Here is a 23450-nt window from a genome sequence, read left to right on the forward strand (position 1 = left end):
AGAACGAACACTGGGTGTTGAATTGAGAATTGTTTCCATTATATTGTACAAGGACGACAGCTGGGTTAGTTGGTATGGTTCCATAATTCTTGAAGCAGCGGAAATAGGGAAAGCAGGGACACTCTAAAAAGTGTTCGCAGTATTCACTTTTTGTGCTGTCATTCGTGCTGCTTTGTATGAAATGTTTCAACTATATCACTTCCAGTTGTTATGTTTTGCTACACGCGATCGTTTTAGTGAAGGCAGGGACATGTTTCCCGACACCTTGGACGTGTGGTGTGTCGGCAAGTATTTCAAAATGCCTGTTTTAACGATTTTTAGAAGCTCCTCCTCCAACACATTACTATAACGTGTATAATCGGCGGCTTGATTAATTTGGTCAGTGAAGAAGTATTTAGTGATGCACGGGAGAAGGATTAGACATTCAACTTCTCACTACAAAGAATTGCTGCCAAAAAGCGTAAAAAAAATGTAACATTTCCACTTGCTTTTAATTTGGTTTCCGAAACTTCGGCTTTGGCATCAAAATTAGGTAAAGTTTACGCATTTTTGTAGACAGTCGACCGTAACGCGTGTTGCAAGTATTGTTTGGCTGTTGAATAGATTTTGCCTGATGATAATTAGAAGTGGTTTTGTTATATTTTTAGCTTTTTTTAAGCCAACAGAGGCTTGCTAGCACATCATCGCCTGATACCGCAGCATTTAGCCTGTTTCCAAACTTGTCACTAAGTATAGCGAATGAACGCTGTCGTATGAAGGATGCTCACGTAAGATGTGGTTGGCGACAAGACGACGTTCTTGAAAGTGATATATCAAACACTGTTTCAGAGGATAAATCACGAAGGCATTTTTATTAGTGACGAACCAAACTTAGAGGCTTCTGAACGTATCATTCATTATCACACATAATCGTAAGTATTGCATGTCACACTTTATTAAACAATGTTCTGCCAGGCTACAAATGAAATGACTGCAATGGGGCCTATTTCTTGTAACTCATATATTTAAAAATAAACTAAGAAATAAAATAAATACAAGACGTCTATATTGCGTTATAATAGCTTGACCTCTACCACTTCACTCGGTATGCTTATGAAACGCTGATAGTTCTGGGCACAGCAGAAACAGGGAGCATCAAATTCTGGCAATGCATAGATAAGGGCAACAGTGCCACTTCAATCACAGGTACACAGACTTTGTCTTTCGGCGGTACAGCTCGCACGGTTCTTTGGCCATAGCCGAGCCGTACGGGCAGAAGAAGCTGACGGCAAATGGTGCGTACTGAGAAAGCGCCCCGTTGACCCTGGGAACGAGAAACAATCAGGTATAAATGGTCAGTCACTGGTCCATAAGCACGACTGAGCACACATATAGTCTCTGTTATTACCCATATCGGGACACATTTCACTTGGGCACGCGAAATCGGACTGCTGATAATATGCTCATACTGACAATTGCCTAATGGCCATCATTTACTTTATAGCAGTATTCAAAATTTATTTCTAGCCAGGGTTCTCCATAGTAGCTTTATGAAGGCGTATTTTGACAACGTATTCGATTTCAATTTTATACTATGAATCTCCTAGTGGTCGACTAACATCCACATTTTACATGCCACGCCATTGACAGAAACAAGCATTTGGCCGCATAGCAATGGAGTGAACCAAGAGGCCCACACATATCGACAGGCCACACGTTGCTAACCAACCGCATATATTACAAAGGAAACGCGAGGCATGGCTTGCGGACAAGGCCAAGCAGAGCCAAGTAGCTTTGCTTGGCCATGTCCAGCAAACCACTCGCGTCAGGAGAGCCCTGAACTTAGGGCTCTGCCATAACTACCTGAATTTATTTTTTTGAATAGTTTATTCCTCCTCATTTATCTTCACACGTTTTTAGAACTCAGGGATGCAAATAAAATATCGTAGACAGGGCGTCTATGTTCTAGGGTTGCCACTAGAATGGTCATTCTTTCAAACCACAAGTTCAGACTGCCTTTCGCATGACCAGAAGGCCGAAGTTCCGGTTTTCTGGCGTTAAGCACGCGCAGATGCTATTTAGTGCTTTCTCAGGTACATATTTTATTGGAGTCAATCGAAGTTTGAACGATATGTTGAAAGGAATGAATTATGATCCAGCGCGGTGAGCGGTTAAGTGGAGGGGGGAAGTGGAGTGGACAAGCGGAGCGGTGAAGCGCAGCGGCGAAGAGCATTTCCTCCGGCGCGCACAGCAGCGACAAACCTGATCGTAACTTGTCTGCTCCCGTCTCAACAGCGGAGGTGGCTTATACTTTGAGACATCACCCTAATTAGAAAATGAACAGCTGAAAGCAGCATAATTGCAATTACCTAGATGGTACTTCCCTACAGGGCCTTTATAAGCTGCCCAGACGCGTTCCCTTAGTACACCTACTGCAGTCAACTGTTATTCAGCAATAGCTATCTAGCAAGTCTGTAGTCCGGTGACAGCCTAAGAATAAATATGGGCTGCACCCACGAGGCCCCAATGTCATATTTGTGATGTTTTCACCGTGTTGATTATTAACACTTCGCAAACGAGGAACACCTTACAGCGTTGCAAAACACTCCCATGCTGCTGCCACTTTTGTGTACCTCAAACGCTGTCCAGTCATAAACCTACTGCATAGCTGCATAGAATGTCTAACGACGAGGGTGATGCTGTCACCGTGAGGATAAGAGTTGCATTTTTTTATTAGTTGGTCGTAACAATTATGTTATACCAACGGGCAGCTCTTATTAGACGGGCATGGATAGTTGTACGCCTTATTTTTTATTCTTAGCTTGTCACTGACTATAGTTAGTAGTTTTACATGATCATAAAATGCATTAAAATAAAAGAGATAACTACAATGGAAAGCATGTGCCTAGACATGCTACAATTGTTCGCCAGTTAAATGCGTTCGCATAGTTGGGGGAGAACAATGCGGTTTGTTCCTCTTTAAAAAGGCACACATACAAACTAAACGGAGAAATGGCTGACCTTGTTTGCGAAGGAAGGGTGCCGCTCCTTGGCTTTCCGGCATGGTTCGTGTACGGTTCGCAGGATGACTGCACGATAAAAGTCGCAGTTGCAAATAACCAATGCTTGCGTCCGAACCCCCACATGCATATGCAGGAAGCAAAAATGTTTTCACTGTAATTGAATGCTTTCATAATACCACTGCAATGGTAATGCAAATGGTATGCACAGATTTGCGATGGTGTTTGGGCGTAAAAAGTATGACTGGAATAAAATGTTGAGCATTTGAGTGACACAAATATGTCGCACCACCATGAATATACATTTACATGAACATTTTCTCAGTGTCGTTTTAACGGGAATGGTTGATCACGATCTTTGCAAGAATTTTGGCAGTTACACGTTTGGTCATTTAGGCTTTCTATGAAAGCTGCCTGTCAAGCAGTGCGGGCACAAACTGCAGCAACTTTGCGGAAGGGCCTTTGTGACTTGATCGCACTGCGAAGCACACCACAGACTTTGACTCGCCGAAGACTACAAACTTACCTCGCCTATCGCTGTTTTTTTTATGTTCCTTCTGTTCTACGGTCCCGCTGCAGTGATTTAGTGACTAAGGTACTCGGCTACAGACCCGCAGGTTGTGGGATTGCATTCCGGCTGCGACAGCTGCAATGTCGATGGAGGCTAAAATGCTGTAGGCCCATGTGCTCAGATTTGGCTGCACCTTGAAGAGCCACAGATTGTCGAAATGTCCGGAGCCCTTCACTACGGGGTATCTCATATTTATAATATGGTTCTGGCCCGTCCAACCTCACATATCAATCAATCAATCAATCCTTCTGTTCTACTGTTGTGTGTCACGCGATGTGTTGTACAAAAACGCATTGAAATATCAAAGGAGCAATCACCTCTACGTAAAAGAAGAAGGCCACGTGCTCCGAATTGTAGGGAGAAAAACCACGTGCAAGGAGATTCGGGTCAGTGGAAGCCGTCTGGCTCAGATTAAGAAAAAGCTGTCGAGGAAAGAAATAAGGAAGAGAGAAGGTCATACTTCTCTGCTATCGACTTCTGGTTGCGGTCACTGTCATGCCACAGATTTTAAAAAATTGCTAGTCGTTATTCTGCATTACATTGAATAATAGTCAAACTATCATTAACTCAAAGAATACACTCAATATATTTGTCGCAGATGCCTGCATATTTGTTCATCACTAAATAAAGAAACCAACCATTTTATTTCGCATACTCTTTCAAATGGTACTTCACTCACTCTCACAGGAGGCCTCGACAAGTGATGTCACGAATATGATTTTTTTCTTCGCCTATTCTTATTCAACAAATTTGCTTATTATGTCCTACCAGATAGATTCAGTCATTCTGAAGTTTAACTGCATTATTCTGCAATAAGCGTAAGCAAGCGATAAATAAATAATGACAACCTTTCATATGTTCTCGCAATGCTACAGATAAGGTAATCCTTGCCCCATCAGCGCCCTCAATATTCACACAAAGATCGTGACGTTGAATCCCGGCAGTGACAGCCGCATTTCAATAAAGGCGAAAAGCTAACGGCCTGTGTAGTCTGATGTAGGTGCTTGTTAAAGAACCCAAATATTCGAAATTGTGGTTGTTCTCCACCACGGCGTTTTTCATAATGGGATTGTAGTTTTGGGTACATGAAATCTAAATAATTAGAATAGTACATTCGGTTTCACGTCTTATACTCAAATACCAGTCAGCTGCAGAGTTTCAAGTTGAACTTCATGACGAGGAAATTCAAGTAGACAAACGCCTACCTCCATATAAGGAGCAAGGGCCAGATGGTCAGCCATGATGTCTTCGTACATCCAGTGCTTGATTCCTTCTATTTTCTGCAAGACCAATGACGTTATTCTTATTTCTCGCCACAATTAAATTCAGAGTCCTGGCTGCAGTGCTAATCTCGTGGACGTAAAACTAATAATATGAACTAAATGCAATTTTTATATCAACACAAACGAAGGGCACGGATTTACAGCAACTTCGACGCTTTCGGTACAGGACTTCAATTGGAATTTTCTGCCGTGACGGCAAAGCTGGATTAGGCAGCTTAGCACGGGACTGGGAAAAAAAATCACGCACCTCCCCGAAGTGAACGATGACGAGTGGGCGAAACAAGATACTATGTCCATAATGTTTACGTTGAAGTCAATGGCTGTATAAAGCACGCACAGACAACGAACGAATACACGGACGCATGCAGAGACAGATGTATTGGCGGGAGAACGCACGGGCGCACAGATGGACAGATGAACGGCGCAGGTGGTTTTTTTTCACAGCTGTGTAGCAGGTATCGTGATACAAGTGTGGACGCCGATACATAGATGGATTCCGGACAACCCTAGGCCCTAAAGAATTTCGCCCCTCCAAACAAGTGAAATTCGACTTGATGCACGCATTTCATGCGACATCCTCGCTCTCTTAGTCCTCAGGTTCGTTTTCTCAAACAATCCTTCGTCCTCGCCGTCGCTTCCCTGAAGCCGAGCAGAGAGGCTGCTTTCTACGCCGAAGACTTGTATTTGAGCATGTGCATGCTTACACCTTGTTGAGCATGCAATGGGCCACTTTTTTAAACCACAAGTGTGCTGCTCTGCGATGCCTACCCGCCCTACTAAAGGCAGCACCGGAGGTGCTTCAAGTGGAAAAGAGGTCCTAGCTGCACGTGCTCGGGCTTGTCCATCAGCCGTGTCTATATCGAGACAGCCGAGTCTACATTTTCCACGTCATAGCGCAAGCATACTATGCTCGATAACGTTGTTTTCAGTAAGTGGGTGGCAGCCATTAGTAGGACATATTGCATAGCAGGAAAGTTAACTTTATGATTAAAGCAAAAATAAACGTCTGCGCTCTGCAAAAAAGTGCAGTAGTGCATAGACTCGCCATTTGGTCCAAATCTTTATTGTCAAGGTCTGTAATTTCGTTACACAGCTGTATGGCCCCGAGCGTCAGTCAGTCAATCAGCTCGCTCGTTCAACCGTAGCAAATTCGAGTTCTGGTAGGGTGGCGCTACAGTTGTTCGTTTGGTATATATTTCGTGGCCATTGCTGTTTGTGATGACGAAAAGATGAGGATGATAATTTGGTACACTCTCTGTTTTAAACGAGATATCAGTGAGAACTAACACACACTGATGCCAAGGAGAGCATAGGGGATGTTATCAGAAGTAATTGTTGTGTAAATGTGAATAGACAAAAGTGCATGAAAAGACAACTTGTCACAGAGAGGCAAAAAACCTGTGACCTTCGAATAATGCATCCGACGCTATTCGATAGTCACAGGTTCGGTTCCCGCCGGTGGCAAGTCACCTCTTGGTCCACTTTTGTTTCTTTAAATTTATAATGCTATTGTTTCTAATAACGTTCACGATATTACTCCTGGCATGATTATGTGTTAGTTCTCATTATTATTGTTTGTAACAAACAAAACCGAGCCCTTAATTTTACACTTATTTAGAAGTGGGGCTGCTTCTTTCAAAAACACGCTTGCGAGTGACACTTTTCCGAAGCTTCTCAACGAAACACGCCATAGTAATTTCTTGTTTACAATTTTTATACTAGGAGCATGCGTACGCTAGCGGCAAAATTGTGTAACAATACTTCATTGTAGGTTTTATTGTTCCTTGCTGCTTTACTTTCTAAAATATTCAGAACGTCTCTCCCACACACACACTCGTGTCAGAAGTGCGCTTATACCATCCAAACCTCTGACACCTAAGTCTGAATATCGACTGCAATTTTCTTTAATTATTTGAGCTAGCACCCACTCAACATATTTTTTAAATAAATTATAGCATCCTCGTATGACTGATGCAAACAGCAGCATAGAGACCAATACGTGAATATTATACTTCAGTACAATGAAAACGTCACGTTATACGAACAATGCCACAGCCAATCCATCCGACAGTTACTTTGAGCCAAACGCTAATTATTGTTTTCTTTATTTAGACAAACATTATTAATTTTTCTAGTAATAACGATGTCTAACAAGCCACTAGAGTAAATGTAAATAGGACGACACTTCAGCAGGACTCATAAATGACGTGCTTCTGAGGTAAACAAGCAATCAACTCGACAAGAAAATCCTTTTTAGTTGCACATGATGCTTGCAAAAAATGAAAAAAAAAATAAGTGAGCAGTAATAGAGTTGAAATGTTACCTCGAGCATAATAGGAATAGGGTGGGCTATGTATGCACCCAAGGCACAGTGCCGTCTCGCACTGAACAGTTGCATTCTGTTTGGATCTGGAAAAATAATGAAAGCATCGAGAAACGAGCAATGCAAACCATCATCGAAATGGGTTAAAAAAAAAACTGGTGAAGGATTTACAGTACTTGGTATTCTACTATGGGAGAGCACTAGGCCGTACCGTGGGCCTCTGATTCAAAAAAATGCTTTAAAAGAAATGTGTGTTCGAAGGAGAAGTGCGGCGTAAATACTGGAGATGCACTTTGATAAAGTCTAAAAAGGATGAAGGTTTTGTGGTAACAACGTAGTAAAAAACAATGCATCTCACTGCAAACCTATTTTTGGCACCCAGTAGCTATTTATTCTTTTATCGATTCATTAAGCCACCAAACTTTTTGGTTCAGTTAACCATATTGCCACGCGCGTTTCTAATTTTCACTTTTGTTTGATCTGGTTTTCACCCACAAATCCTGAGACAGAAATTCTGAGCTCGAACTGCGCCTCATTGTTCGAGAAGGTTCGCAATCATTGTCAATCACTCTGTTACGATTCAGCCCCGCCACGGTGGTCTAGTGGCTAAGGTACTCGGCTACTGACCCGCAGGTCGCGGGCTCGAATCCCGGCTGCAGCGGCTGCATTTCCAATGGAGGCGGAAATGTTGTAGGCCCGTGTGCTCAGATTTGGGTGCGCGTTAAAAAACCCCAGGTGGTCAAAATTTCCGGAGCCCTCCACTACGGCGTCTCTCATAATAAAATGGTGCTTTTGAGACGTTAAACCCCACATTTCAATAAATCAAATCTGTTACGATTGCGCGCAAAACGCGAACATTCGAGCTTATTCCAGTGTTTGCACGACGACCAGTGATAAAGCTAAAATAGTCAACACCGCATGTATGAACACCGACGCGGTTCGCCACTTGTCTGCTGATCGACGGCCGACGCTCTGTTCGCCGCTATCATTGCCAGCGTCTTCTCTAATCTGACTTTCCCTTTACGTGGCCACCAGTTCGGCTCAATAAACAGTTTAACCTGAACATCCACTCTGCTCCCTTTGTCCGCGTCACGACACTGTGACAATATTATGGTTCAGCCATTAGTAGCATCGCATACCACGTGACTGTAATGCTTCCGACTATTACAAACAGTAATGACAGGACAACATCCAGCAATGCAACGTTCAGGTGGTTTCAATATTGACATCTTGAATGCTTACTTACAAAAGGTAGTTTAAATTAAAGCAATTATTTTTTTCTACCGGATGTGTGTAAAAAATTACAGCGTATCCACGGAGTGAATGATGATGAGAGGGATGAAGCGTGCATCCGTCCTTCCGTCGACCGACCGACCGACCGCCATCTTATCAAACTCATCGCCCCACTCATCATTCACTGCGTCGACATGCTGTGTAGCTGGCTACGACAACCTAGGACGAAGGATGGATTGAGCCATAGCGTAAGGAAGTTCGCCCCTGAAAATCGCAATACGGAAGCGACGAACAAATCTCCAACCTTGCTCGTGCCTGAAAAAGGGGGCTCGTGACAGAACTTCGGACAAGAAAGTCCTGAGATTTGAAGTAGGTAAAAAATACACGCAGCACTAGTGCCAAGGTAATTAACAAGCTAAGTCAAGATTGTCAATATGAGATGTGATAAAGGAATCACTCACCCTGCGCATTGGCTAGAATTCTCGCTGCAGTCCTAACAAGGTCAGGTAACATCTTCACCACGTAAAACTTTCTGAAAACAAATAACAACGACACTTGATTTCATGTGACGTCTTCGAGCAATCATCAATGTTAAATAGCTGTTGACCAATTTTATCAATTCTCATAATTAGGTAACACGGTAGAATTTTCGCACTCCCTCATTTGCGCACATATCCCCACACACGTATACTTAAGACTATCGTTCATTGTACGCGTATTATGTGAGTCACATTACGCACAATAAAAAGTTGGTAGTGAGTGCTCTTTGCGGGGTGTAGTATAAGGCTTGCGGCTGTATGCGTGAATGAGGCTTCTAACTGGGGCTCAGGCAATTTGTTAAGTTGTTAAGAAAGGTAATCAGCTTGGTACGTCCTAATCGTATCTCGTTTTACTTAAATGAAGTGTCCATGTTTCTTGGGTTTGAGAAAAAAGTCGTATCTTCATCACAAGAGAAAAGCGAAGAATGCCATTTCTAAAATTGTTAATCAAATTGGCAACAATTTAGCTTCAGTAAGTTTGCATGTTATGCTTTTCAGCATATATAGTATGAAGCTCACTCCGTTAGCTTGTGGCCCGGCATAGTTAAAAAATTTTCTGTGTAAACAAAAACGCAGCCACAGCATCAAAAGAACCAACCTTCATGCTGTTTATGGATTTAACGGAACATTTAGCAATCAGAGCATGTCACGTGTGGCGGTATAAGCAGCCTTCCAATCCACTCCAAAGATACAGCGCGCCCAATCACGTGCAACCATACCCGACCTGTAAAAATTGTATTTCTTGCCGAAGCCAGGCACCACCCTCGGGCAACCCTCCATGCGCATTTTGCATGGAGGGTTCAGAACCACCAGTGCCTTTCATCTTTGCGCCAGCCGCGACCGTGAGCAGCGCTCACAGGCTTTTCCATGCGCATAGAACACACGATGCGCCGGGCATGGTCGCCATTGGTGGGTACATTGCCAGAAATTGGCTTATTTCCTACCCGTTTGGCGAGAAACATTTCCAGTGGACACCATGGCTATTGACTGACTGCTTTAAAATTTCCGGTGTTATGTATTAAGGAAGATGGTTTTATTTTCATCAACAGTAAAAAGTCTCTTCGTAACACGACTACTGTTCTATTTGGCTGCCAATTTTGGGATAATATTTTATGGGACGGCTACTTTGGCTACATTTCGCTTAAGTTTTTGCGACGCCCCGCCACGGTGGTCTAGTGGCTAAGGTACTCGGCTGCTGACCCGCAGGTCGCGGGATCAAATCCCAGCTGTGGTGGCTGCATTTCCGATGGAGGCGGAAATGTTGTAGGCCCATGTACTCAGATTTGGGTGAACGCTAAAGAACCCCATGTGGTCGAAGTTTCCAGAGCCCTCCACTACGGCTTCTCTCATAATCAAATGGTGGTTTCGGGACGTTAAACCCGACAAATCAATCAAGTTTTTGCACCTTTTCAATTCCACCCGGCAACGGGGACTGGAAATAGCTGGCTAGAGAGTCAATGTCAGCACTATCACAGTAAAAGGAACTCCAACAACTGACTGTTTCTATTGAGTTATGTATGTCATAAAAGGTTCCTTAATACGTAGATGTCATATTTAACAGCTCTAGTATGATAACCAGAATGAACAGAGGAAGTGCCTCAGACAGGCTTGCTGACGTTTGAATAAAAGGACCGATTTTTATCAAAGGCAGCTTGTTGGAAAGATAGGTCGTCCTATCGAAACGTCTACCAGCCTGTCAGAGGCACTTCCTCGATTCATTCTGCTTATCTCAGAATAAGTTACCATATGTAGGCTCCCAACTTGGTTTTTGAGTTAAAGGCTATATGAAAAATATAAGTATTAAAGTCATACATGTAATCCCCAACAATGATTAAAAGAGCCACTATGTAGCGCAGGACTGTGGAATAACTTCCAAAACCTTGGGCTCTATGCTTAACGCGTACATTTATCAAATCGGTTATCCAGATTAAAACTTCACCGCCTATGAAAGCGTGACCCTGAACTTAGAATTGAACTGTTATAGTCTATAGGTACTACCGTAAATGGCTATAAATATGGCGTGCTTGAAATGTGTTAGACTGTATGAGCAGGCAAGTTTCGCCTGCTTAAATCATGAAGTCATGATTACCTCAATAGCGGAGGTGCTTGAAAGGCGAGTCCAAAGTAACTCAGTGGTACAACTGAAAAAAAAGATACCATAGGCTGTAAGTTAGTGCTTCTATTTGAAATTTAACGGCGCTACATACAAAATGTGATTGACAAATAACAGTTGCCCTCGTGTTAAACGACTACAATCAAGCTTTCTAGCTACACAACTTATACCTGGTATTTGTGAAGTTGATGTCACAGAACCGTTAAGCTTTTCATGCATGCCGCCACACCGCGGTGGTCTAGTGGCTAAGGTACTCGGCTGCTGACCCGCAGGTCGCGGGATCAAATCCCGGCTGTGGTGGCTGCATTTCAGATGGAGGCGGAAATGTTGTGGGCCCGTGTGCCCAGATTTGGGTGCACGTTAAAGAACACCAAGTGGTCGAAATTTCCGGAACCCTCCTCTACGGCGTCTCTCATAATAATATGGTGGTTTTGCGACGTTAAATCCCACATATCAATCAAACTTTTTATGCAGTTTACGTGCGGATATACCAAACTTAAGAGTGCTCTGGAATAACTGTTTTTTGAAACTGTAGAGAACGCAGAAGAGAGACAAGTTATAACTATGAAACAAGTGTGTTTTCACGCTCAAGTTTAAAAAGCATGGAAAAGCGCAGTGATAAAAAACAGATACGCGCAGGTTAAGCGTCTGTTCTTCGACTGTCTTTTCCTGATCCCTCTATTTTATCGCGCTTATTAAACACAAACGCTATCCCACTCGGTAAAATAGCCGTCTAGGCCCAAGAATACAAGCTATAAGTGATGCAAACACTTACATATAACATTGGAGTATTCGTCGTAGACTACGCTGTACTCAAAGCTGCTTGCTGGCGGATATCTGATAGGTACAAACGGGCAGGTCAGTTTTCATTTCAGCTAATAACACAACACAACTAATTGTTGTAGAATTACGACATCAAATTATGAAAATCTAAGCCAAAAACTTCGCAAAAGATACGATTGAATAGTGAAAATAAACGCAGTAGTAAGCGCTTATGCTCAAGTGGTTATGTTGAAGGATCACTTTCGGTAAGATCATAGTCAAGAAGGGGCGGATTGTTTTCAACTTCAAAATTTGAACTTGCATCAAGAGCTCACTCTATTTCCCTACCCGTATTCTCAGCTGCACAGAGGTTACTATTTTACCATCAAACTAGGCAATTTTTACGGGTCACTAACTTTCGGAATAACGGAGTCGAATTGCCGCTGAGGTAGTACTTATCCAGTCGCAGCTTGTAGGCCTCAGAGTACTGGCGCATGGGATGGTGCTTGTAAAGAGCTGTGTCATACTGGAACGCAAAATAACAAGTCGATACAGTACAAGGTTGAATGCATGCGCACTCGCCATCTCAATTCAATACGTTAAAGCTTACTATATATAGAGGAGGGAATAATGAGGTTGCTGTTGTACTTACGCCGCAGTCTACTTCACTCAGGTCAACGTTGATTCCAAGAAGTGCGTCAGAGAACATTATCTCAACCTTCAGGCCGTTAATCTGCAATACATGAGGCGCAGTTTTTAAGACAACCAGCACGCATAAGATTGTTTTTTTCGTATACTACCCTGCACTGATTATATGCTAGCAAAAGTGCTGTGTGATATGCTCCCACGCCTTGGGAAGTTCCCGACATACTGTCGTTGGAAAAAACAAACTTTTTTGTATTATACGCGCTAACGACTCTACTGAAACTGAATTGTTTTTGACTGGTTAGAAGCTCTGATTTTTCGCGCTTACGTCCATCATTCAAACGACGTCGCGAAGGTGTTGCGCTTGTTTTCTGAGACGCCGACACGAGGTACATGCTTGAGGTTCTCCAAACTTTCTGCTCTTATAGCCTGCATTAACAACGCAGCTTCGCCACACAAATTTATTTACGGGTCGAATTACCCCATGAAGCTCCGCATGCCCCGTGAGGGTAGTTTTTAGCCAACATCTAAGCAAAGACCATGTCATCCTGTGTCACCCAAATGCGACATTTACGGCCAGAAGATGAACCCGTCAAGGGACCGGTAAGTGGGCCTAACGTGAGATTAGACCCCGGTTGACAGTTGTGACACGCTGAATGGCACACTGAAAAAAGACACAAGTAAGCACAGGTATAACACATACGATCGTGACATATTTGTCATGTGTCCATGTCACAGGTCCCGTTAATTCGGGAGGCGATCGCTGGGCTGAATCCAAGGGCCGAAGTGTCGGCCCCCCGAACCGCACCACGAAAGCGTGGACAATTTAGAAGTGGTCCTATTTGGCGCGCCAGCGGACGCCGGCTGTGGCCCAAAGAACAAGTAAGAGCTGAGAGTTGATAAACAAAACAAAATTATATTCGCAGTTATGGCAGATCAAAACGATACACAAGTATGCACCCTCGACAATAGTTGAATACAATATCACCAATCAAACAATGTACTACACAGTACAATCAGCCACACTCGAAACAACGGGCACAGACAACAATACGCACTACAATGCAGTCACATGCATTGAACAACCAAGACACTTAAAGACTAAAAAGTTAGAAAACTTATTCAGTCCTAAGTTCTTGGAACAAAAGTCTGGATGATACTCTTCCGAGAATCACTCACTCAAAGTCCGGCGTTGTTGCCGTTCCACTGCCCCCGAAGTTTCTCTTCCAGGAAACCTCGCGTCTTCAATTGGCCGCTCTCCAGGCTCCAAACTTCTTCGCCGGAAACACGTCGGCTTCACACACGCATCTGTTGCCACGCGTCTTCGCTCGATAGCGGTAGACACACACTCTTGCCTGTAGCTCGAGTCTTCACCCCTCAGGTGGAAATCCTCCTCTTCTCCTCCTTTGTCACAGAAGACAAAAGGCTTCGCCCACAAGGCGGAACACCCTACGCACTCTGGCGCATACTTTCTTCTTCTCCTGCTTTGTCACTAAGGACAAAACCTTCACCGACAGACGCGGCGGAATATCCCACGCACATTGGCACTAACTTCCTTCTTCTCCTCCTTTGTCACTAAGGACAAAACCTTCGCCGACAAACACGGCGGAATACCCTACGCACTCTGGCGTTAACTTCCTTCTGCTGCTGATCTCCCATCTCTGCTGCTCGGTTACTTCCTTCTGCTGCTGATCTCCCATCTCTGCTGCTCGGTTAAATACCTTCCGCGCGAGGTTCCAGAAAATTCTCATCATTTCGTCGGCGCGACGCGCAGCGAAAGCTGGGGGAAAGGGCGAGACGGTACGAGGGCCGTCCGCGACGGATGACGCAACCCTGCATCACCACGCCCCTTTCCATCGAGAACGTTCTAGGGCTTGCTCGGCCGCCGATGCGAGGAGGTTTCGTCGGCGAACCTACGCTTCCGAGGGGAAAGGGACGCGCGCCCGGGGAGTCTTTGAATGCTTGTTTTCTTTTTTTTTATCATTGACCTCTTGGTGATTCGTCACGAGAATTTGGCGGCACGCCCTTTTTTGAGCGCTCGTTTTGTGACAGTCTGTCGAATAAACAGTTGGTTGTACATGGGCACAGGTAAGACACACAGGAGCGTGAACTAACGACTAGCCCCTGCGCCGGGCCTTTTAACTCATTAGATCCAAGTGAAAATAAAAGGACTTAGTTACAGTAACATATCCAAGCATGCTGTGCAGAATCCAGCATGCAAGGCTAATTTTTGACGATGCATTTAGAATTTCAAAGACGTTTAAAGCGCCGACTGACGGGAAAAGGGGAGTTGTGAAAATCCCGCAGTGAGTTTTCAAACAGCGCTTAGTGGGTTGGTGTGGGAGGGGGGGGGCTTCACTGGCAGAAGCACGACGATCGGGAAAGGAGGAAGGGTTCTGTAATGAGACACCAAACTTATGCACCGTATTTCCGCAACTTGCTGAAAGGCTTTGATGCGGTCATGGCAGCACACTGTCCGATATTCTTGTGTATAAGCTGTGGCGCCGTAGCCCGTAGATCTAAGACAACTGCAATTTTCGTGCCGGTAAGCAGAGGGTAATGACAATTAGCGTACGAGACTCTCCAACTTCGAGGCCTTTTTAGTCCCCAGCCAGGACAGCCGCCTTGCGGTAGACGCCAGGGTGTCAATGAATTGCGGTATCCACCAGGAAAACTGCGTAAGGCAAATACAACGAATCATCAGCGTGAACCGCGAAGGAAGTGCCTGGACATAAAGGACTTTCAGGAACTTTCTCGTGAAAGCAGCATCCAATTCTAAAAACACTGCTCTGTGCGACAGCTTAGCCGATAGCACGACGATTTTTCGCGTACTTCACAAACGCATAGGACAGAGCCATTACTACTACCACACACTCTTAAGATAATAGGTAGAAGTATACATGCTAACTTTGTGGTAGTAATGGTTTATCGAATATTGTTGCAACCCTGGTAATAGGCGCAGTTAGTTATGGCAAGAGTGGTAACAGTTGCTACTTTTGCTGTTACTACCACCATTTAGTAACTTTTGCTAGCCGAGCCGTTATCAACCATGGGTAGTAGCTTTTAAGGGTTTCAAGAAAAGAAGAAGTAAGCAATACTACCCTGTTCATTTTGCCATTTTATTTCTCCATTGCTAACTTTGGTCCGTTAATGTCTCATTACTACGCAACTTCGGATAATCTTCTGCGGACAAGCCTAACGAAAAGCGAAAAGAAAGTGTATAGATCTTGAAAGTTTACCACGCAGCTCAAGTCGAAATAAGCGTGGAGCCCCTACTTTGAAGATGCTTGTCTGGCACAGGTGAATGAACACTTGTGTTTCAGGATAAATTATAACAAATGTGAGTCCAGAAAATTATATCGTACTACTTGGTTACGTGTGTTTGTAGACGTAGCAAAAGACTTTCAATTAGCCTTATTTACACCAAATTGTATGTCATATCTGTTTATTTGAGAATGGCCTCAAAAAGGCATAACGTACAGTAGTGAAAACATGGTACCGGAATCGTTAACATATAGTCTCAGTGCATTTGAAAGTTTCAAACTGGTAATTTATTGGCGGGTAAAAGGTAATAATCGTTTTTGGAGTTTTACTAGTTAAAACATTGATATTATATGGAAACACAATTGAGTGAGGTACTCCGGAATTATTGTGCTCATCTGGTTAACTCTCATCTACTAGTCTTGTTAATTGCCTGGAACTTACTGACTTTAAAGTAATTGTCTATTACAACGCTTGTAGAACTTGCCCATGGTTCGTTGACTTGTACTTCTCCGTTTCGACAATATTAGAATGACGCTTACATGTCTGAGTTGCGTCATTTAAAACAATGTCTTTTGCTTGATCCATGGATATGTTCTCCGTCATTTCTCCAATTAAACATAATATGTCCAGACAACTCCTCTCATAAATCATCGCAATGGGTATCACCTACTATTTTGGATTACACAGTCAAGAGCCGGGTAACAAAAAGATGGTAACGGGGCAGAAAAGTTACTAACGGCTGCAGTTACAATGTCTTTTATACCAGTTACTAACTGTTTACTAATGTAGGCAGTAAAAAGGTAGCGAAAAGTTAGTAACGGTGGCAGCTAGTAACTGTTTACTAACGTAGGTAGTAAACAGGTATCAATGGGTTAGTAACCGTCCCAAAAAAGTAGTAGGCGTCGCACTTACAACATATCTGCTTGCAGCTGCTACCTTTTTACTAACTTTTTCAAGAATGAGGCGTGAGCAGGGTTCCATTTCGAAGTGGGGGGAAAGCTAGGGCAAGTCACAGCGCCTCCTTCCTTATTATGTCAGGGAGCGGGGCTGACATCGCACCCCCATTTGAGTTATTAGGTAGAGTCCCTGCGCCCCACCCCCTTTTTGCGCCCACCTACGACTGTTACTTTAGTGTAACAGATGCACCAAAAATGTTTTCCTTATCATTGTTCAGGAACTTTCAATATATTGTACATTTGTTATACGTGAGGATAGTGGTTCTAATAACAAACACTATTCTCACGCGAGAAAAAAACCAGTGTGAAGTATACTGCTCACTAGTTTTCGCTGATCAGTCCTTGTATTTTTTTTTTCATTCATTACGAGGCACAACGGGAGGTACATTAGGTACAACGGCCCTGTGGTAGCATATAGAATACTCTAGCAGGAAATTCACAACTATCATCCCACGTATATGAACCACTTGATAGCTTATTTTGTCATTATGCTACACAAATAAATTGATGGCGTCAGGAATTGTGACGATAAGGAGGAACCGGGATGGGGAAAATTACCCGCTAGCTCTCTTATTTTTTTTCGGGAGCTCTGTATGGTGGACCTTCAAAGTATGTAACCCCACCGAGGTTCTACCAGAAGAGCTGTCTCAAGACTGTCCCTGACCTCCCTGACGAGGTCCTCGCGAACGTTGGTTCCGGCGACGGCCTGCAGCAGCAGCGCCTCCACGCCCACCGGACAGGTCCGCTCGGCTAAACGCAGGCACAGCTGGGGCCTGGTCGGTAAGCTTCGATCGCGGTACGGCAACCGTACAGCCTGGCTCGACTGTGTGTGACGTTCGGGAAAGAACGCGCTCAGTTCGTCGGCCACGCACAGCGCCATGAAGTTGAGCAGGTGCTGCCTGTGGCACCGTTCGATGAGTGATGCGGCAAAAGAAAAACGCTGTCATTGATAGCAGCAGAGAAGGTACAGGGGTTCAAGAAAATCACAGGCTACAGTGCCATAGCAATACACGGAATAGTAGCCTGGGAACTTTTGACCTGCCCTTATTTACAGAACTCACGGACCGAAAAGCGACGCTGATTAATTTTAGTATCACAACTTCTGTAAGCAATGGTTCGCAATATTCGTGTCATGCCGCTACAGATCTGGCCGCTAAACGCAATGTTGCCATTTTGGCCCTACTGTATTCACCGATATGACATCGACTGTAGACGCTGTAAACCAAAGCACGACTGTAACTTAGCGCTATGTGTTCGAGTTTCAGTCCGTGAGCACTTCACCTATAGATTGAACATGCGTAATTGCTTTCTCAGGCTCAAGCTAATATCATCACGTGTAAACAGCGTCGTAATCAGTGTCGCGCGTAAAAAAGTGCGCAAACAGTGCATCCTTGCTATAGGGACAATACTGCGGCTTTCCCATTCGGCTTTATCACTAAGTGTCAGTGGCGTAATCAATAGATTATTACTATTATAACTCCCCTTTACACTCACGAAACGCAGAACAAGAAACGGACAAGCGAACGCTAACTCTGATCTAATTCATTTTGGAAAGGAACAAAACATATAAGTAACCGGGTACCAGAATTGTGCATGCGCATGTCATGTGACACCCGGACATAAAACGATAGGGCTAAACAGAATTTAAAACAAAAAACTGTGCTACCTACCTGTTACAGCCACTGAAGGTTGACTTGTGCATTCATTTGTTTTACTGCAATAGATCATTGGGTTCGCGTACTGACGGTATGAGTGCAGCCTTAGGAACTATTTACTTAGACTGGTACAGAGTGACACTCTTGTTTTTTGTTCTTCTAATGCGTATACGGTCATGCATTTGCGTTATTATTTTTGAATATTTATTGTAGTCTTCTGGACCATACAATTCGACGGTTCTTTCTATATTCAAGGCTTATATTTGTTACATATAGTATGAGAGCATAACTTTACTCAATGACGGGCCGAACTGTCAGGATTGTTGATGAACATTTATGTATCCATCTCATTGAGATAATTTAAGCAGCTGACATATTTGCGGCACCTGGCTGCACTCATCTCCACAGCGCGCGTCTTTCGACGCCACCTCTGAGATGTGCTTCGGTGAACTGGTACGAAACTGATGCTTCTGGTTCAAGTTCACTTACTTGCTTTATTTTTGCACTTAGTTTCAGCTAGTGTACAGTCAAAAGCAACTATACTCGACGGCACACTGGCTCCGTGCTTAGAATGTGCTCACGAAACAGTAACAAGCAGCTCATTACCAATACAGAAGGGTTACTTACAGTTCGTACTGACCCATGATGACTGCTATTTTTCGCACGTAGCGCATATTTTCCACCATCACCAGTGAGTTCTGCTCGAAGCTGCGGGCACCTTTGAGGGCGGTGTTCAGGAAACTCTCCCACTGCCACTGCAATGAAACAGTTCTGAATTTGGGCTTTTGTGAGTTCTTGATTTACGATTCTTTTCTCGCGTTCTAGTCTCTACCATGCTGCTATGAGGTGTTAAATGTTCTAGAATTGACTCGTGCGTGAGTGGTATACATATATAAAAGTTTCCTGTGGTTCAGTACGCAAAGCCCTCCGTACAGGTGCTTAAGCATTGAAGTCAGTTCTTGATCTATGATATAGTTCTCGCGTTCCACTCTTTACCATGCAACTATGAGGTGTTAAATGCTCTAGGGTGGGACCACGTGTTAGTAATTGAACTTTCCTGTGGTGCAACAAGCCAAATACTTCATGTAGGGACTCAACCGGTGAAGTGAGTTCTTAATTTATCGTTCAGTTTTTGTGTATCAGTCTCCACCATGCAGCTATCAGAATGTTCTAGGATTGACTCGTGTGTTATTTGTGCAAATCTCCTGTTGTGCAGTACGCAAAACACTCCGTGCAGACGCTTAGCAATGAAGCTGAAATTGCTCATCACGGACTCTGCTCTGTGGAAGTGTCCTCCGCTGTGGCTTTTTATTTCTCGATTACCATGTTTGAGATGTGCATGCTTCTAAGTATACGTTTTGTAAAGTATTCTAAAAGGTTTTAAGGATACTAGAAGAATTTGAAGGGTAACGATTTATGTTGTGGCTGCTATCATCCCTGTAGTGATACATGGTCACAAAAACAGTAGAGAAACTATGTCACATAAGGAGGCCCTACGAGGTAGTGGGTCCCGGCATTGCTTTCCTTTTAAGGTTTGGGCGCACCAATGGGCTGATTCATAATAGATGGGGACGGCTATAAGCTCTCCCATGGTAGAGTACCTAGTACTCTAAATCGTTAACCACTTTCTGCGTATGTATAATTTTGTCAGAAATAAAATTCTTTTAAACATAGTACTCTGAATTGCTTTAACACTTCCTCTAATCACGCTCACTGGGACGGCTTTATGCTCTCCCATAGTAGAGTATTAAGTACTCTAAATCGTTCACTACATTTTTTCTAAACACGGCTTTTCCGTAAAGCCCTTCAAGTGAACAGCTAAACAGTTATTGCAGCTTGAAATTACTTCGTTTTCAGATGTGTCCTTCATAAAATATATGCTTTTCACAAGCCCGCTTATCTTTCATCTCTGTTACCCTGATCTATATTTAAAAGACAAATTCAAGGGCAACACTGGCCCACATACTGCGGGAATTCTCGACTGTAAACTACATATATATAACCAACAGAAACCATGAGGAGGTAGCCTCGAACCGCAAGGTGCGCAGCGAGGAGGCTTTGCTCAGCTCCGTAGCAGAACAACAACCGTTGGCCATCCAGCGAGCCCAGCAAGCCGCCCACGTCCTAACGCTCGCGGCCTATGCCTAGGCCGGGGCTGCCACCCCGATTCAACTTTGAGGGATATTATTATTAGCGTTCTTCTTTTTAAAAGTGTCCTTTCACCACACCAGAATGAGGTTACAAAGATCGGATAAGTTTTTTTGTGAGGCCATTGTGACTGCTGTTCATAATTAAGCAATAACGTCTACGCAACGCAACCACCACTTTGTTTTCTGAGCATGGCCTTGTGGTGTTCAATGAGTACTGCAAAGCATTTTCGGACACCGTTAGGAAAGATTTCAATGCCCTAACACGTGCTTGGAGTTCACCTGCTAATGTGCTATTGTTTTCAGCGTCGCTGCGTACTATCCTACTCACATAATGAATGGGCAGTAGATCTTTCACAGCGGTGCGCACCGTATGTCCAGCGACGACTTCAGTGTCAGCAGACGCCTGGGCAAGAAAGGAAAGAGGCACCAATGCTGAACCCAATACAAACGAGTACAACGATCAAAATGGCTGCATCGAGAATCATCAGCTTTCATCGTGCACAAGATAGCACGCACCGATAACCATAAGTGGACGCATAATAGAGGGGGTGAGGGGGAGGTATCTGCTTCCTTTAGTCACCTAAAGGAGGTACAGTCATCCCTACAAATTATTATAATGGAGATAGAGGGGCTATGCGATTCTTGAGGAAGGGGAGGCCGACATTTAGCACCATGCATTGATATCATAGGGTGGCGATGCTTCGACCAACGTTCGCCGACACTGAAGGGGAACCTCTCACGCGTCTATGCCCATAATTACATATTGCCGCCGCCAGGGCTCCTCATTCTTGCGCGTTTTGACATAATGAAGAGACTATTCCTGTCCCATGTCTACTGAGACACTCTGCATGGAAGCTTTAAGATGTAATACCGGCGTCACATAAGCGGTAATAATAATGTTGATAATATACAGGGCATTTCATCCGAAAACCATGATGTGATTATGGGGAACGCTAGTTGTGGAGGGTTCCGGAAATTTGGGTCGCCTGGTGTTTCAATATGTGCACTGACATCGCACAGCACATGGGCCCCTAGCCTTTCGCCTCTATCGAAATGCAGCCGCCACGGCCGGAATCGAACCCACGACGCTCGCGTCTGCAGTCGAGCACCGCGACTGCTGCGCAGCAGAGGCGGGCAGACTCTTGAGTGCTCTCCAATGGCAACAGGCCGCTACCGTTGGTAAATATCACTTTGTTCAGCTCGAGCATTGGTCACCCGTGGGTTTCAGTGCAAACCAAGTGCTTTTAGATGCGAAGCAACTCTTTCACTAGCCTGTGTGACGCTGTCCCTCCGTACGCACTGCTCCCCTCACCGCAGAATTTGGAGCGGTGCCAAGTAGCTCACGTCCTCCTAGCAGCGCCCGTTGACGTCTCTCCTCCTTGTCTGCCGTGCGCTTGCTTCACCATCTGCCCCACTCGCAGCACTCTAGCCTATATACTCTTACCGTGGTCATCATCTCATCCACGCCACCTCTCTTCATCTGTCAGCGAGAAGCCGCGAGCCAGTGGGTGGGCGCGGCGCTGACAATGTGGACAGTGCACCGATGCTTCCTGCGCCATCACGCCGACGGGTGGGACACCATCACGGCATGCTTCCCGCTAGTGGGCGCGTACCTTTCGCGGCTGTCACCGGCGTTGCGAGGGCTAGTGAAGCCGATCGCGTTCGCGAATGGCGACGTCAACACAGATGAGGCACGAGCCAGGGAAGCCGAACGCAAGCGTCCGTAGTGGAAGACCAGCGACGCCGATGAGGTGCGAGTCAACAACACCGATCGCGTTCGATAATACAGACGACGTACGGGTAACACCGACGAGACGCGAGCCAAGGAAGCTGAGCGCAAGCGTATTCAACGCGCCCCACTTGCCGTGTCTTTGCAATTCAAATAACTGCTTACTCGAGTAAATGCCACACCAAGTTTCGCTTCAAAATGTTCTTCCAGCGCCCGCGTCGACACCTGTTTCAACCGGGTAAACGCCGTGCGCACCGATGCTGCTTCACATACCATCAGAGTTCCCTTCGGGGGGATAGTCGATAGTTTTTCGTGGCGCTTCCTATACATAAGTGAGCGGCTTTTCTCGTAGAATTTCAGCATTCCAGATAATTTTATTAGAATAAGGTCTTGTTTCAGTGCGGTTGTTCGAGAGAAAAAATTAGAGCGCCTGGCTTTCTTCCACTAACATCCACCTGTGGGTTTGTGATGCCAATAGGTATACTTGCAAGGGCTGTTATACGTGCTCGTCTATTATATGTACTGTGAGAGTATTCCAGGAGTGGGACGTTGTTGCAGCAGAGCAATTCGTCTAGCAGTTTCCCAAACCATCTGACCCCTACAAGGAAGCGCCTTTGCTATAGAAATAATGGGTTCTCAGTAAAAAGGAAGTTAAAGATGGATTAGTATTGCAGTATTGTAGTTCAATGCCTTAAGCTTGGTGAAGTGGCTTTGCTGCCTTCTGACAAGGAGGGTTGAGTTTTCACACCACATGCTGTGTATACAGACTACAGTACAGAACTATAATATTTACTGCTACTATATTAGTAATATTATTAGTAGTAGTAATAACACAGATTGGTAGTATCTTACGCGTCAAAACCATGATATCATTACGAAGCATAACATGGCGGTAGGCTCAAGAAATTTCAACCACCTGGGGCTTTTTAAGCGCCAATCATCTAGGTGTATGGGCCTCTAGCATGGCAATTCCACCTGTATGCAGCCGCCGTGGCTGAGAACGATCCCACGACCTTTGGGTTCAACCTAACTGTTGCAATAGAATTCTTCTTTATTTACCTGCGTAATTCAGCCGGAAAATTTAGAGGACATGGTGTTTCCTGCGCACTGCGTTGTTCACGCCCATAGAAGAACGTACTCATTGCCCCAGCGTAAAACTTTTACTTAAGTGACCTGCGTGGCTGACTAGCGGTTATGGTACTCGGCTGCTGACCATAAAGAGGTGGGA

At 44.5% G+C, this 23450-nt stretch overlaps 2 protein-coding genes across 2 annotated transcripts; both read right to left on the minus strand.

Annotated features, from left to right (window-relative positions):
* Window positions 1–1130: 1130 nt before the first annotated feature.
* LOC142768238 (uncharacterized) lies at window positions 1131–14168 on the minus strand. Its single transcript, XM_075870187.1, has 6 exons — window positions 14145–14168; window positions 12476–12556; window positions 4776–4850; window positions 3888–3992; window positions 3001–3068; window positions 1131–1303 (listed from the first exon to the last, which is right to left on the minus strand). The coding sequence occupies exons 1-6, from the start codon at window positions 14166–14168 to the stop codon at window positions 1180–1182; spliced, it is 477 nt and encodes a 158-aa protein (XP_075726302.1). The 3' UTR covers window positions 1131–1179.
* A 683-nt stretch (window positions 14169–14851) lies between these two features.
* On the minus strand, window positions 14852–20898 carry LOC142768462 (uncharacterized). The gene is made up of 3 exons (XM_075870440.1): window positions 20822–20898; window positions 17353–17587; window positions 14852–15142 (listed from the first exon to the last, which is right to left on the minus strand). Coding segments are annotated over exons 1-3 (345 nt in total). The 5' UTR covers window positions 20824–20898; the 3' UTR covers window positions 14852–15034.
* Between the last annotated feature and the right edge of the window lie 2552 nt (window positions 20899–23450).

This window comes from Rhipicephalus microplus, chromosome 8, assembly GCF_043290135.1.
Source record: "Rhipicephalus microplus isolate Deutch F79 chromosome 8, USDA_Rmic, whole genome shotgun sequence".
In the NCBI taxonomy this organism is placed as follows: Eukaryota; Metazoa; Arthropoda; class Arachnida; order Ixodida; family Ixodidae; genus Rhipicephalus; species Rhipicephalus microplus.